This window comes from Hemitrygon akajei, chromosome 8 (genome assembly GCF_048418815.1).
Source record: "Hemitrygon akajei chromosome 8, sHemAka1.3, whole genome shotgun sequence".
Taxonomy (NCBI): Eukaryota; Metazoa; Chordata; class Chondrichthyes; order Myliobatiformes; family Dasyatidae; genus Hemitrygon; species Hemitrygon akajei.
This window is the reverse complement of record NC_133131.1, coordinates 109,280,039-109,297,371: the sequence shown is the minus strand read 5'-3', so window position 1 is coordinate 109,297,371 and position 17,333 is coordinate 109,280,039. Positions and strand designations below refer to the sequence as shown.

Sequence of the window (17,333 nt, the reverse complement as noted above, 5' to 3'; positions counted from 1 at the left end):
TGTTGCACATGCAAAGTTGCAGGAATGTGTGAGACATAAGGGATTAGTCTAATTGGAATCATATTCAGCTTAGGCATTGATTGAGTGCTGTATTCTATATTCTAATTTGTTAAGGAAATAATTATCAAAGCGGCAATGCGTTTTTATGATTTAAATGCTCAGCATAGCATCTGAATTATAGTGACTTACAGAAAACTTTATGGAATTCATAGGTGTTAAACTGTCCCCCATTTTCATTTTCTACTTGAAAGGAGATGTGCTATCTTGATAAACTACTGAAAAAGGTTTGTGGCTATTACATACTGCTGAAAGTAGCTTTTAAGATGACTGCCTGACAGAAATCCATAACCACGTGTACAAAGCTACTAACAATATGATAGTTGTTTGCATATTCAGTGTGGAAATTAGTTTAAAATGTATTTAAGTTACAATTCCTGTACCACAGTTCATATATGCATGACTAATTTTGGAAAACTGGCTTGTTGATGGCCTTGCAGCCTCTAGTGCAGTTACACTCTAAAGGATATCAATTTGAAAATTGCATTGGGAAATTAGATGATTATTTATATCATTTCAGTATTAGTGCAGAAAGAATTAAAATGTGGAGGAATCTGCTGACATATCAAAATAATCTCAATTGATAAATAATTTTGGAACATTTTCCTTAAAGACTTTTAACAGGAATTTTAGTCTCACAGTTATGTGAGTGCCATTTAAACAAAAATAATTTCTTAATTATATTTCAAACATTTGCATAATACCTTATTTAACTTTGTAATTACTTGGAGCCAAATTCAAAGGATGTTTTCACTTCCCATTGCAAAAAAATGTTTTAGGCAGATCCCTCTTCTTAGCCTGTAACTATCTGATCTACATTCAAAATTCTTTTCCCCAGGTGTAGACAAACCTCTTGGACACTAGGCAATCGTATAGTTGGGTTCACAATTTCATGCCTTTGATTAAAAAGTGCTGACTAAATCTCGTATTATAAGCTTTTAGATTCTAGCTGTTTGAATCTAATTGTAATGTTAATAGCATAGCTAGTTTCAATATTCATATTTTAACTTTGGTTGCATCTTTTCTGCACTAGTTTTGCATGTTTCTTTTAGAACCAACAGCTTATGGAATATTTATAACACAGCCTTTAGAGTTGTATAGTCCCCTTACACTTAGCTGGGATTTACCGCAGATTTTAAATTGATGTTGCTTCTATGATCATTACTGGATTTGTTATAAGATTTGGACTATCATTTAAAATGGGTAACGTCCTATGGTAGGTATAATTGCATGGAGAGAAGCACGTTATTTCAAAAAAGGCAAGTCAAAACAAAAACATTTTGACTGGTTTCTAGAATATTATATGGAAGGTGTTTCGTGCAAGTGTCAGTGTTATTTATCACCCCAGAATCCTGGTGGATAATCGCATACTGTTGTCTACTGTAGTACTCTTTAGTCATAGGACAGAACTCTTTCCATCTTACAAGGCATTGATTAGTTTATTTTGACCTTGTTAGAAAATAGTGAAGTTCAAAAATTTCAAGTCACATTAAAATTCAAGTTTTTTTAATTGATGTTATAATTGCACCAACAGCTCACCACACAGGTGTATAGCAAAAGGACACATATAAAAACTGGCAGCTTTTGAAAAGATAAAAAGCTTAATTTTTTTTTTACAGTATAAATTATTGTCACAGTAGTTTTCAAATCAAGAGTTGTTTCAAATGTCTGCATACAGTACATAATCCTGAAATATAAAATTAGCTGCCTATACTTTGAGGCAGTGTAATTTCAGGGGATTTCCATTTCTCTCTCTATACCAACATATTTCAGGGCATCAGCTTGACTATACCTAAAAGAAATATAAAAGATAAATGAGTTAAGTAAATCAATGTTGTCCTGCTGCCAACAAATTCACTGCTAACAGGTAATTAATTTAGACCTAATCTGCAGCAGGTGATTTTACTTACAACTTTTTAAAATGGTTCTCACCATGTTTCCAACAGGCTGTTACATTAACAAACAGTAGAACTTTCCAACACAATACTTAGGTCTTAACTATTAAAAACAGAAAAAGTGAATAATCTTTCACACTTTGTCCAAAGGGTAATGGAAGCATATAAAAGACTTGAGTTCAACCCTGAATTTACTGATTTACAGAGCAGGTTCATTTTGACTTGGAAACCAGACACTGCATCTCTGCCAAAATTTGACTTACCACAACTGAATTATTGAAGTGAATATAACCTGTTCCCTGATTTGAATGTTTTGTGTAAGGAAAAGTTAATAACATACAAAATTTGGGCCTTTATAAAAAAAATTCTTAAGAAAATTACAGTAAATTTCTCATCCAATCATTCAAGTTTGTTTCCTTATTACTATTAGACAATTCTGCTTTGTGTTTTCACTCACTTTGTTTTCATCAACTAATTGCAATGATTTGTTGCATCTTGTTATTGTTCTGAAAGTAGACAGAAGGTGTGACTATTCTGTTTAGTATGAGAGTGAATTCTAGGAATCTTGATAAGAAAAGCTCAATTACAAGATATTTGCATTGTTCACTTCCTTTCCAATTTGACAAAGCTGGGTTTTTTTAAAACAATGGAGAGAGAACATCAGAAGCAGAAAAACTTGTTGAGATAAGGACTAACAGGGTCATTGATTAATTTTAAAGGTACAATTCTTCACATTTCTTGGGTGTAGCAGGATCAGTTTCACAAAAACAATACTTCCAATTATCTGCTTCAGAATTAACCACAAACTGTACTTCTAAATGTCTACAGTTCTCCCATAGTTACAGAGTTCCTGTGGGAATTCACCCATACTTAATCAATTTTGCTTTGGAAAAAGTGAGAGCTCTTAAGAGGAAAAAGATCAATTCTTATGGAGCAGATCCTGGAGAGATTGGAAACTGTTCCTAGTGGACTTTACATGGTTATTTTAAAAAGTGAACTGGGCCTATTGGGATTTGTCTGTGGAGCGGGAGATTACTTGAGTCACTAGTACTTAGCAAGAGCCATTAAAATTAGTTAGGTTTAAGCGGAGCAACCAGTGGGAGTGAGCCATGGGTTAGAAACAGAAAACCTACAGCACAATACAGGCCCTTTGGCCCACAAAGCTGTGCCAAACATGTCCTTACCTTAGAACTACCTATGCTTACCCATAGCCCATGTACCTATCCAGGAGCCTCCAAAACTGCCGCCGGCAGCCCATTCCACACACCACTCTGCGTATTAAAAAACTTACCCCGACATCCCCTCTGTACCTACTTCCAAGCACAAAACTATGCCCTCTTGTAGCAGCCATCAACCTATTCTCATAAGGCATACTCCCAATCCAGGGAACATCCTTGTAAATCTCCTCTGCACCCTTTCTATAGTTTTCACGTCCTTCCTGTAGTGAGGCAACCAGAATTGAGCACAGTACTCCAAGTGGGGTCTGACCAGGGTCCTATATAGCTACAACATTAACTCTCGGCTCTTAAACTCAATCCCACCGTTAATGATGGCCTTAACCACAGGGTCAACCAGAGTAGCATCTTTGAGTGTCCTATGGACTCAGCCCCCAAGATCCCTCTGACCCTCCACACTGCCAAGAGTCTTACCATTAATACTATATTCTGCCATATTTGACGTACCAAAATGAACCACTTCACACTTATCTGGGTTGAACTCCATCTACCACTTCTCAGCCCAGTTTTGCATCCTATCAACGTCACGCTGCAATCTCTTGACAGCCCTCCACACTATCCACAACACCCTCAACCTTTGTCATCAGCAAATTTACTAACTCATCCCTTCACTTCCTCATCCAGGTCATTTATAAAAATCACAAAGAGTAAGGGTCTCAGAACAGATCCCTGAGGCACACCACTGGTGACTGACCTCTATACAGAATATGACCCCTCTACAACCATTCTTTGCGATCTGTGGGCACGCCAGTTCTGGATCCACAAAGCAATGTCACCTTGGATCTCATGCCTCCTTAATTTCTCAATAAGCCTTGATTGGGATACCTTATCAAATGCCTTGCTAAAATCCATATACACAACATTTACGGCTCTACCTTCATCAATATGTTAGTCACATCCTCAAAAAATTCAAACAGGCTCTGCAACCTTCCAATCCTCCAGAACCTCTCCTGTCCTCATTGATAATGCAAAGAACATCGCCAGTGGCTCAGCAATCTCCTCCCTCATTTCCCACAGTAGCCTGAGGTACATCCCATCTGGTCCCGGTTAAGTAACCAACTTGATGCTTTCCAAAATCTTCAGTACATCCTCTACATGCTCAAGCATGTAGTCCACTGCAAGTCATCCCGACAATTGCCAAGATTCTTTTCCGTAGTGAATACTGAAGCAAAGTATTCATTAAGTGCCTCTGCCATCTCCTCCAGTTCCATACATACTTTTCCACTGTCACTATTCTCTCATGTCTTATCCTCTTGCTCTTCACATTCTTGTAGAATGCCTTGGGGTTTTCCTTAATCCTGTCTGCCAAGGCCTTCTCACCTCCCCTTCTGTCTCTCCTAATTTCATTCTTAAGCTTCCTGCTAGCCTTATAATCTTCTAGCTCTCTATCATCACCTAGTTTTTTTTTTGAACCTTTTGTAAAGCTCTTCTTCTTGCCTAGGTTTACAACAGCCTTTGTACACCACGGGTCCTGTACCCTACCATCCTGTCCGTCACATTGGAACGTATCTACGCAGAACCCCACGCAAATATCCCCTGAATGTTTGCCACATTTCTCCTATATGTTTCTCTGACAACATCTGTTTTGAATTTATGCTTCCACATTCCAAGAGTGGAAAGCTTTAGCTCAACAGGCAGAGGCCAAGGGTGCCCGGTCTTTTGGAATCATTTGTTTTGGAACATGAACTTGAGAAATTTGGGTCAAAGGTAAAACAAAGTATAAGCAGGATAATAGTTAAGGTAGTGAAATGATCCTCCTATAAAATGTGGGATTACAGGGCACCTAACGGTCCCCCTGATGATTACCTCTGTGGGTAATGCACCCAACTTCAGCTTTTGACGAGGTCAAGGAACTGGAGTTGGATGTACTCAGGAGGCTGAAATCCTCAGAAAAAACTTTTACTGAGGTGGTCACACCCAGACTGCAGACTTCAGATCAGTAGATGGGTTGCCACCAGGAGACATTAAGAGGGAGTGAGCAGTCAATGCAGGCATCTCCTCAGGAACAAGCATATCCCTTTGGATGCTAACGTGGGGATGGCCAGTGACACTATGGGCAGCTCTAAGGCTCGGCATGGAAGGGTAAAGTCAGAGTGACAGTGATAGGAAAGGGGTATGGACAGATTTTGTGACCACGAAAGAGCTGCCAGCATGGTGTGTTGCCTCCCAGTTGCTGGGGTCCAGGATGTCTTAAAGCAGCTGCAGAATATCGTGGTGCGCATTGGTACCAATGACACAGGTCATATGGGATAAGAGATCCTGTACAATAACTATAGGGAGTTAGGAAAGATGAAAAGCAGGACTTCCTAGGTAATCTGGATTACTCCTGCTGCCACAGGTTAGTCAGGACATGATTAGGACGATAGTACAGATGAATGAGTGGCTGAAGAACTGGTGCAGGAAGCAAGGTTTCATGTTCTTTGATCATTGGAACCTTTTGTGGGGGACAGGTGACCTGTGACCTGCACAAGAGGGACAGATTGCACCTAAACTGGAGGGAAACAAATATCCTGGCTGGGGGGTTCACTACTGCTATTCAGTAGGGTTTAAACTATCTTGGCAGGGGAATGGAAACTAAAGCACAAGGTCAGAAAGTGGAGAGATGAAGAGGAGGTAGATGTCAAGGCTATAGAAAACAGACCAGAGCATGGATCAGGACATATTGTGGCCAGACTTGGTTATGAGGAATAGGTGCTTAATGTCCCAAGCTTTTGAAGATTTAAGAAAAGATAGGGAGATGAAAAAGATGGGAGAGTTGCACTACCTATCGGGGACAATATCACACCTGCACCAGAGGGGACATAATAGAGGGCTTGTCCACCAACTCTATATGGGTAGAACTCAAAAATAGTAAGGGTCCAATCACACTGCTGATACTGCTCTACAGACACCTAATAGCTACTGGGACAGATATGCAGGCAGATTAAATAAAGGTTTAAAAACTAGGGTTGTTATCACAGGGGACTTCAACTTACCTAATATAAACTGAGAGCAAGAAGTTTAGAAGAGGCGAAACTTTAGGTACATCCAGAAGGGTTTCTTAAATCAATATCTAGATAGTGTAACAAGATGGGCTGTACTGGATCTGGTGCTGGGTGATGAGCCTGGCCAGCTCATTGACCTTTCAGTGGGTGAACAGTTAAGGAATTGTGGTCACTGTTCCCCAAGTTTTAAGATGGCTATAGATAAATATAAGTATGGATGTTGTGGGAGAATATTAAATTGGAGTTGGGTAAATTAAGGGAGCATCAGGCAGGATCTAGGGAGAGTTGATTGGGAACAGTAGTCTTTTGATCACGTCCACATCCGAAATGTAGAGTCTTTAAATACCAAATGTACAGATGTTAGAGGTTGGAAAGATGTTGGAGTCAATTGTTAAGGATAAGGTGTGATAAAGGACAAGATAGTACAAAGTCAGCTCAGTTTCCTTCAGGGAAAATCCTGCCTGATGAAACTGTTGGAATTCTTTGAGGAGATCTATCCTTCAAGTAGGATAGATAAAGGGGATGCAGTAGATGTTGTATATTTGGACTTTCAGAAGGCCTTTGACACATGAGGCTGCTTACCGAGTTAAGTGCCCATGGTATTACAGGAAAGTTACAAACATGGTGAGAGCATTGGCTGATTGGTAGGAGGCAGTGAGTGCGAATATAAGGATCCTTTTCTGATAGGCTACCAGTGATTAGTGGTGTTCTGCAGGGTCAGTGTTGGGACCGTTTATTTTTATGCTATATATAAATTATTTAGATGATGGAGTAGATGACTTTGTTGCCAAGTTTGCAGATAAGATTGGTGGAGGGGCAACTAGTGTTAAGAAAACAGGTAGGATGCAGAAGGACTTAAGACAGATTAGGAGAATGGGCAAGAAAGCGACAAATGAAATACAATGTTGGAAAATGCATGGGCATAGACTTTGGTAGTAGAAATAAACGTGCAGACTATTTTCTAAATGGGGAGAAAATCCAGTAATCAGAGATGCAGAGGGATGAAGGTTAACTGGCAGGTTGAGTCCGTGGTGAGGAAGGCAAATGCCATGTTGGCATTCATTTCAAGAGGTCTAGAATACAAGAGCAAGGATGTGATGCTGAGGCTTTATAATGAGGCACTGGTGAGGCCTCACCTTGAGTATTGTGAACACTTTTGGGCCCTTCAACCTAGAAAAGATATGCTGGCATTGGAGAGGGTCCAGGAGAGGTTCACAGAGATGATCCCAGGAATGAGGGGGGAATCTCATTGAAACCTTTCAAATGTTGAAAGGCCTAAACAGAGTAGATGTGGTGAAGGATGTTTCCCATGGTGGAAGAGTCTAGGACAAGAGGGCATAGCCTCAGGATAGAGAGGTACCCTTTCAAAACAGATATGGAGAAATTTCTTTAGCCAAAGAGTGGTGAATTTGTTGCCACATGCACCTGTGGAGGCCAAGTCATTGGGTGTATTTAAGGCAGAGAATGATAGGTTCTTGATTGGACATGGCATCAAAGGTTACAGGGAGAAGGCTGGGAACTGGGGTTGAGGAGGAGACAGAAAAAAAAGGATCAGCCATGATTGAATGGCGGGCAGTCTCAATGGGCCAGATGGCCTAATTCTGCTCCTATGTCTTAAGTCGTATGTACAGAGTACAGGACAGGTATGTAACAGTGACAAGGATGGCAAGGTAAAAGAACTTTGAATGTCGAAAGAGATGATGAATTTAGACAAGAAGAAAAAGTATGTAAAATTTAGGAAGCTAGAATCAAAGAGCTTTGAGGATTATTAAGAAGCCAGAAGAGAACTCAAAGGAATCAGGAAATCCAGGAGAGGCCATAAAAATTCCTTGGTTCGTAGGATTGAAGAAGTATTTTATACATGCATTAAGAGGGAGAGGGTAGGACCACTCAAGGATAAAGGGGATGCAGATGTGGGCAAGGTCCTTAATGAGTACTTTACATCAGCATTTTCCAAGGAGAAGGATGTGGAGGATAGGGAGATAAGTGCCAAGCGTATTGGCATGTTGGGGTGTTACAAGATTTAAAAGAGAAGAGGTAGTATTGGGTCTCTTAAAGAACATTAAGATGGACAAGTCCCCAGCCAGGGCCTAATGGTATATACCCTAGCTTATTGAGAGGCACAAAAGAAATTGCTGTGGCTTTGACCAATAGCTTTGTGTCCTCTCTATCCACTGGTGAGGTCCCAGAGGACTGCAAGTAGTTAATGTTCAATTATTCAAGAAGAGTACCAGGGATAATCCAGGAAACAAAATACTGGTGCGTCTTACATAAATGCTAGGGAAACAGAGGGAGGTTGTGAGGAGCAAGTTTTTACTTAGAGAGTGATGGGTGCCTGGAATGTGCTGCTTAGTGTGGCAGTAGAGGCAGAAATATTAGAGACTTGTATGAGGCATTTAGATAGGCAGATGAATATGAAGAATATGGGTTATAAAGATTGAGTAGGCACAATAATTAGTCATTTGATTTCTAATTTAATTAATTTGGCTCAACATTGTGAGCTGAGGAGCTCTGCATTGCATTGTGTGCTGTGCTGTTCTATGTTCTAATTGTTACAGATGACAGTGAAACATGATGTATTATCAAGGCTTGACCACTTTGAATGTAAGTCAGTTTTGAATTATTCAGGCCACCAGCCCTTAGACAGGATTTTATGTCCCATTGTCACCACAGCAACAGGCTATTCTACTAATGGCCAGCATTAGTACCAGGATAAGAATATTTTCTTTACAGGCATTTTTTATTTAGCTAAAAAGTGCCTTCAGAAGTAACCAGCATTTTTGTACTCAGAACCATAACAACTACATAGTGTAGTAAGAAACTAAGTTTTATACAAATTCAACATTTTGGAATGTGTAACAATGTAAGTATAACTGAATTTAACAGAAACATGATTCAAAAGTACACTTCATCTAGAAGTTCATGCTGCTCATACCTGTAGTCGAAGAACAATTCCTCGCCAGTTTGGATTGCTCTTTTGGCAAATATGCCTATTCGATGGTCTCCATTAACCATCATTACTAAATATCAAAGCAAAAAATAATATATATATTTTTAAGTGGTATAACTTCAAGCAAATTCTACTCAAACTTTGTTCACGGACAGTCTATAGACAAATAGAAACTTGGTAATTTCTCATCTAACTATTTTCTCAATTATGCCCAAGTTTATTAAACAAGTTGCAGGTTGACCTTTGATATTTTCGAACAATCAACAATAAAGAATCAAAACACAATTATTTTTATACCAGTGACCTATTTGAGGTCTTCTGTATGTTGGGAGATACAGATAGATTACAGGTGTAAACTGTTAAGGTTCCATTAATTTGCAGACAGTGATAAGTCCAAAAAGCAAAGTGGTATTTACCTTTGGCATAACAGTTGGGATTGACAGAATGGTTTGCAAAACGTATTTTGTTACCTTTGCGTGTTGCATCAACAACAAAGTCTGGAAAGGGGGAAAAAAATTAGAGTTATATTTGTAAGTACATTTAACATATGTGACTTTTATTTATGCATGTTGTCTGAATTGAGAATATTCATACCATTATTCAGGTTAAAGAGGAAGCTGCACATATATTTGTCATAAACTTTGCCACGGCGATCAGCTTCATCCTGAGATATAATCTGGAAATTATTAATAATTGAGATGGTGAAACAGAGAAACCTTTACAACAAATGCCAATGCACTGTTAACTTATGTAGCAAGCATCCTTAGACTTAAATATTAATAATTGGGCTATCAAAATTTATTGAAGAGTTCCAAAGTTCTATCACACTGCAGAAGCATTACTTTTGGAAAAGTTCTGGGTAATATGTTGGACCATGCCCACTATTTCTAGTCACTGCTACCAATCAAATACTGATTGTTTATTTTTTGGACTTCATTTCTGAAGAAGTGAGGAAGGAATTTTTTTTATTGTTTTATTAAACTGGCAATAGGAAGCACAAAAGAGGCAAAATAGAACCTGAAAAAGCATCAAATAAAACCTCAAGACACATCGATTCATCCCCAAGTTTTAAGCTTCTAAGACAACAGCATTTCTTCGCTTTTGTATGATTTTGGCAATATAGAGATAGCTGGATTGCAGAATTTTTAAATTAATTAGGATGAGATTAGAATGTAATATTCATGACGGTAATAAATACTGGATTTAGATTTTAAGTTAAGCAAGCAAAAGATATTTATATTTTTGCAGCTTTCCAGCCTTCTGAAAGATTATCATTGCTAATACCAACACAACATTTTTTAAAACATTTAGCTGTGAAAATTACTCAATACTGTAAAATCTAGGGGTAATTAGCTCATTCTTTCAATACATATTCCTCCTGACTTAGATATCCCTAGCATTTTGTTTTTAATTTCAAACCTACCTCAGTAAAAAGCCATACGTGCCACCTCAAAAAGAAAACAATCCCCAAAATGCAAAATTTAAGGCTTTATTTACTTTCCTCCCATAACTCCTTTCTATTTCTTAAGACCTCAAAATCCTTTCGATGTATCCGGCCACCTCAATTTTATACATCTCAATTACTTACCCCCTTAGTCTTCTCTTTTTCAAAAATAAACCCTGCTTACTCAACCTTTCCTCAAAGCTATAATTTTACAGTTCTAGCGAAATTCTTTCAATCCCCCTACATGTTTTCCAGAGCAATCACATCTATCCTGTAATAAGCTGACAAGAACTTTATGCACTGTTCAAAAACTGGTCTAACTATAGCATAAACTCTCTGCTCTTTATATTCTAATGACATAAAGCTGTTTAATCCACTTTACTGGGCAGTGCATGACCTTTATTTATTCTAGGGGCTTCTACATCAATATCATGCCTTTTCACTCCAAAATGCATTAGCTGACACTTTTCTAGATTAAATTATATTCATCATTTTACAACCCAACTAAACAGAACATTTAAATCCGAGTGCAATTTTTCAAATTGTTTACTACATAGCCAATTTTTGTATTGTCTATATTATGCCACTTTCTGTATCATGCCTCCCACATTCAAGTCTAAAACATTAACAGCTGAAATCTGCAGTGAAACTGGAAATTGCTGTGAGATTCATCTGGCAAATTATGAGCATTAACTTATCAGCTTTGTCCAATTCAGATATTTATTTCAGTCTGAATTAAATCATCTGCTAAATACAAAGTGTATTATGATTGTTTCTAACTTCAGTTCCACCACCTTCACCAAACTGCTGGAACTATTTGCCCTTCTCTAGTCATAAAACAGTACAGCAAAGAAACAGGCCTTTCAGCCCATCTAGTAAATGCCAAACAATCTGCCTAGTCACATTGACCTTCATCCAAACCATACCCCTCCCATCCATGTACTAATCCAAATTTCTCTTAAGTGTTGAAATTGAACCTGCATTCATCATTTCCCTCTGGCAGCTTCTACACTCCCTCCACTGAGTGAAGATACCCCTCATGTTCTCCTTCAACATTTCACCTTTTGCCCTTCACCTATGACCTCTAGTTATTGTCTCACCCAACCTCAGTGGAAAAAGCCTGTTTGCATTTACCCTATCTATACCCCCATAATTTTGTATACATCTTATCAAATCTCCCCCCAGTTTCCTATGCTTCAGGGTATAACTTCCTTTAAAGTTTAATCATTTAAAATCAGGTTTTTTTTCTCCTCGTCTGCATTAAGCTGTCACCTGCTACATATCTGTCCATTCTTTGTGCATTATTATAGTGTTCAAAGAGATCACATGGGTATGTCTAATGAAGATAATATTTCATAACTTTTTTGGCTAAATCTCTAAACCAGTTGATCACTACTTATCATTAATATGTAACCAATTGCAGACATCTTGCTCCATTATTTTGACGTTGGTAGCATTTTTATATCCATAAAAATACACTATTGAACAATAAATCTCCAAAAAATACAAAATCTAACTCAAATATGGATTACAAATCTTAAAAGGATATAAATGTAGCCTTAAAAAGTAACACCCCCACTATGTGAAATCCTAAATAAAGACTGCTGGATATACCTTACACCACTCCAAATTAAGTCTATTTTAAAATGGAATAGGAAGTCTAAAGTTACCTTGCAATTACAAATTAAGACAACATGCTGCACAAATAAAAACACATTTTTACCATACATCCAATACACCATTGTTAATAGAAGTTATTCTTTGACTGACCTCTCCACAATATTCAGAGATGAATTCATTTTTCTGTACTGGTTCTTTGATGAAGATGCCCCATCCCGCCACATCAGATGGAGCAAGCAGTAAATGCTGTTATGTATAAAGCAAAATTAAAATTATAAGAGGTAATAATCATGGAAGATTTCAGTTGCTGACCCTTACCCTATCCCCCAACAAAATTAAACTGACAAGAAAAAAACTATTAGGATAAAAACAGAGAAACTCTTCATGGGATTTAGGACTTTGCACATACTCCATTTTAACACCTATTCTTCAAGAATGGAACCAATTTACAAAGCTTTGTTCATTGTAACAAAAAGCATGCCAATTCCAGCCAACAAAGTAATTTGTACTTGCTCTCAAACCATTTCATTTCACACATCAAGGAAACATACTCTTCTACCTTCCTTGTCCATGCCAAGCAAGATGCCCACTTAAACTAATCCCTTTTGGCCATCTTTGACTCATGTTCCTCTAACCCAAGGGTTCCCAACCTGGGATCAATGGATCCCTTGCAAAATGGTGTTTGTCTGCGGCATAAAAAGGGTTGGGAACCAATGCTCTAACCTTTCTTAATGTCTCTTATATGTTGTTATTGTATTTGCCTCAACCACTTCCTCTGGCATTCAACATAGGTACCACCCTGTGGGGAAAAAGTTGTCTCTCATGTTCCCATTAATTTATCCCCCCATCTAAAACCTGTGCCCTGTTAACAATTCCCCAACCATGAGAAAAAAAATTAATGCATTCACCACATCTATGCCCCTCATTTTAAAAAAACCTTCCGTCTCTTAACTCCAAGGAATAAAGTCACAGCCTCCCCGTGTCTCTTCCTATAAGCAAGTCCTTCAAGTCCTGGCAACATCCCTGTAAATATTTTCTGCACTTGGTTTAAGCTTAATGGCATTTATCCTATAGCAGGGTGACAAAACCCGAATGTGGCACCCCAAGTGAGGTCACCAGTGTATTGTAAAACCACAACATAATATCCCAACAACTAGACTCAGTGCCCTGACTGGCCAGTGTTCCAAAAGCTTTCTTCACCATCTTGTCTACCTGTTTTTGCTACTTTCAGGAAACTATGTACTTGCACTCCTAGATTCCTCTGTTCTACAACAGTCCTTAGGACCCTACCATTCACTGCAGAAGTCTTATCTTGTTCGACTTCCCAAACTACAACATCTAGCACTTAAGTGAATTAAATTCTATTTGTCAGTCCTCACCCAGCCTGATCAAGATCTTGCTGTAATTCCTGATAACCTTAACTATTGACAATACCACCTATTTTAAAGTCATCTGCAATTTGTGTGACCTTCAAAGATGATTTAAAATGTCCAGCAATTCTGAGGATTGCACAAGAAAACCATACACATAAATACTATGCTGACTATAATAAAAATTTGAAAAGGGTGAGGGTTTGGTTGATATTCATTCTTTCATTAAATCTTTCATCAAACCCTGCAGCCCACCTTGTCCATGTCCACAAAGCCACATATTTATGCTTATCCCAATTCCTCACATTTAGTATGTAGCCTTCTATGCCTTGGTGATTCAGATACTGAGTTTAGGCCTCTTAAGTTCAACTTTTTAAGCTCCACTATTGTACCTGCTCCCACCATTCTCCATTCCATGCATCTACCTCTGAAAAAAATCACCCTGTGCATTTCCTTTAAACTTTCACCCCTTTCCTTCACTGCCTGCTCTCAAGTAATTAACACTTCAAAGATTCTGACGGTCCAGCCTATTTACACCTCTTAATCGTATGAACTTCTATCAGTTCTCCCCTCAGCCAAACTTTTATCCAACCTCATCTACCCCGAGCCACACCCTAGTAAACCAGTTCTGCATCCTCTTCAAAACCTGCACATCTTCATGTAATGTGGTGGCCATAATTGCACACAACACTCCAAGAATGACCTAATCAAAGTTTAATATAGCTGCAACATGACTTCCTAACTCTTGTACTCAATGACTTGACAAATGAAGGCAAGCACTCTGAACCCCCCCCCCCCATATCTAGTTTCAGTGAGCTATGCACGTGGACTGCAAGATCTCTCTGTACTTTAAGGGTCCTCTTACATTAGGCCTCCCAAAGTAACACCTCACATTCACTCAGATTAAACTCACAACTGCCATTTCTTCACTCAAATCTGCAAATGACCTACATTATGCTGTATCCTTTGACAAGCCTCAGGAATTGTCGACAATTCCTATCACTGTTTTCACGTGCACCTACTATCCACCAAATATATTTTTAGCCAAGTCACGTGTATACAAAATAACAGTCAGTTGCAAGAAAAAGTTTGTGATCCCTTTGCAATTATCTGTTTATTTTTACATTACAGTCAGCCCTCCTTATCTGCGGGGGATTAGTTCCGGGACCCCCCGTGGATACCAAAATTCACAGATCCTCAAGTCCCTTATTTAACATGTATCAGTGTGGTGGTCTTTAGGACCCAGCAGAACCCTGGACTTCATTTAACACGTCTCCATGCAGTGGACATTAGGACCTGGCGGCGTAGCTCTGAATCCGCACTGTTTCTGTTCACGAAAATAATCACGATCGCGATTGAAAATAAGGTGGAAGTAATAAAGCGATCGGAAAGAGGTGAAATGCCATTGGTCATTGGAAAAGCATTAGGCTACAGTCGGTCAACGATTGGAACAATTTTAAGGAGAATGTGAAAGGCCCTGCCCCGATGAAAGCTACAATTATTACTAAGCAACACACTGGTTAAATTATTGAAATACATATTTTAAGTGTTTTACATGCATAGAAAGGTAAAATATGTACTATATACTAAGAAAAATGCTTTACTTACTGACGCTGAATAATACCGGATGTACCCGTTCCAACTTCAAATCCGACTTCAAAGACGGACTCAAGAACGGAACTCATTTATAGCCAGGGGACTGCCTGTACTTTTAAGTCATTTCTAGATCACTTATAATACCTAATACAATGTAAATGCTATGTAAATAGTTGTTATACTGTATTGTTTAGGGAATAATACAAAAAAAGTAATCTGTACATGCTCAAACAACGAGTGCTGGAGAGAGAACTTCCGGGTTTTCCCGATCCACAGTTGGTTGAATCCGCGCATATGGAATGCTCGGATAAGGAGGGCCGACTGTACCTATAAAATGTGGTCTGATCATCTAAGTCACAATAATAGATAAACACAATCTCCCTAAACTAATAACACACAAACAATTGTACTTTTTAATGGTATTACTGAACACATTTTTAATCATTCACAGTCCAGGCTGGAAAAAGTTTGTGAACTCGTGTATGTAGTAACTAGCAGAGCCTCCTTTAACAGCAATAACTTCCACCAAATGATTCCTGTAGCTGCTGATCAGACCTGCCCAACAGTGAGTAGGAATTTTAGACCACTCCTCCATACAAAACTGTTTCAGTTCATCATTATTTCTTGGATAATTTGCATGAACAGCCCTCTTCAGGTCATGCCACACCATTTCAATGTGGTTAAGGTCTGGACTCTGATTTAGCCATTCCAAAACACAGATTTTCTTTTTAAACAATTCTGTTGTTGATTTACTCTTGTGTTTTGGATCATTGTCTTGTTGCATCCTCCAACTTCTATTAAGCTTCAGGTGACAGACCACTACCCTGACATTTCCTATAAAATGTCATGATACAATGTTGAATTCATTGTTCCTTCAACGATTGCAAACTGACCAGGCACTAAGGCAGCGAAGCAGCCCCAAACAATGATGCTCCTTCCACCATGCTTCACAGTTGGTGTTGGTGTGCAGTGCCCTTTTTCCTCCAAACATAGCAGTGTGCATTTCTGCCAAAAACATCTTTTGTCTCATCTGGCCACTGTTACGTACCCCGTAACAGGTTAAAAGAATCAGCAGAAATGGAACACACCTGGAGTCTGGTTTTGCTACAAACAAAACACTATTTTATTAGTATCTACATAATATAGTAATATAAAACCAGATAAATCAAACAGGTTAGCAGAGTTTATGCATATATAAGTGTATAAATATAAAACTCCAAACTTCTTCAAACTTAGTGGTAAATGATACAGTCGTAAGATGGTAAGAAATGAAATCAGTTCAGTTCATGATATTGAGTTGAGTAGATTTGAGGGGGGTGGGGGTGATTTGTTTTCCAAGTAAGCTGATGCTGTCGATTCTCCCACGTCGTCCTTCGAAGTCCTGTTAAAGTCACCGACTGTGACCACACAAAAGGGTACCATCTTCACACGGTAAAGCTATCAATGCAGGCAAGGGTTAAACACACCGATAGCCTTCCACTGGTCACCCCTTTTCCACACTCTGCAAGCCAAACCCACCCTTTTGAGGGGACTCAAAGCTCATCCAGTGTCTATTTCTTCTGTATTTCTTCCATGTGTCTGTGTCTCGTGTGTCTGTCTGAAAAGCCAGCTGACCTTTGTATATATTCCAAACTTGCTGAACGCCAGCTGTCCATTATATAGCTCTGCCCTTCTGTTACCATGGCAATTCATGAGCTGCTCGGTTCTCTCTCCGAATCAGTGTACACCCATTCTCTCTTTTTAAAGGCACAGTCCATAATGAATAAACCTTAGGATCTCGTCACACCACAGAAAATTGTCCCACAAGCATTTTGAAACATCCACGTGGTCTATGCAAACTTGGTTTTTTTGGGGAGCAGTGGGTTCCTCTGTGATGTTCTTCCATGAACACAATTCTTGTTCAGAGTTTTTCTTATACTGGACACATGAACAGAGGTTTTAGTAAGTTCTAGAGATTTCTGCAGGTCTTTTGCTGTTACCTTGGGTTCTTTTTCACGTCCTTCAGTATTGCATGTTGTGCTCTTGGTGTGATCCTTGCAGGACACTCACTCCTAAGGAGAGTAGCAATATTTCTTCCATTTGTAGACAATTTCTCTTACTGTGGACTGATGAACACTCAGGTCTTTTGAAATGCTTCTGTACCCTTTTCCAGCTTCATGCATCTCTATAATTCTTCTTCTAA

The 17,333-nt window shown here is 38.8% G+C and overlaps 1 protein-coding gene across 2 annotated transcripts in view; it reads right to left on the bottom strand.

The window, feature by feature from the left end:
* Positions 1–1,546: 1,546 nt before the first annotated feature.
* Positions 1,547–17,333, bottom strand: part of ezh2 (enhancer of zeste 2 polycomb repressive complex 2 subunit) — a 136,244-nt gene continuing 120,457 nt past the window's right edge. For both annotated transcript variants that reach the window (XM_073054370.1, XM_073054371.1), the window contains exons 16-20: positions 12,336–12,431; positions 9,716–9,797; positions 9,538–9,618; positions 9,107–9,191; positions 1,547–1,849 (exon numbers count right to left, since the gene is read on the bottom strand). In XM_073054370.1, coding sequence (XP_072910471.1) covers positions 1,789–1,849; positions 9,107–9,191; positions 9,538–9,618; positions 9,716–9,797; positions 12,336–12,431 — 405 coding nt within the window. In that variant the 3' untranslated portion in view covers positions 1,547–1,788. The remainder of the gene's footprint in view (positions 1,850–9,106; positions 9,192–9,537; positions 9,619–9,715; positions 9,798–12,335; positions 12,432–17,333) is intronic.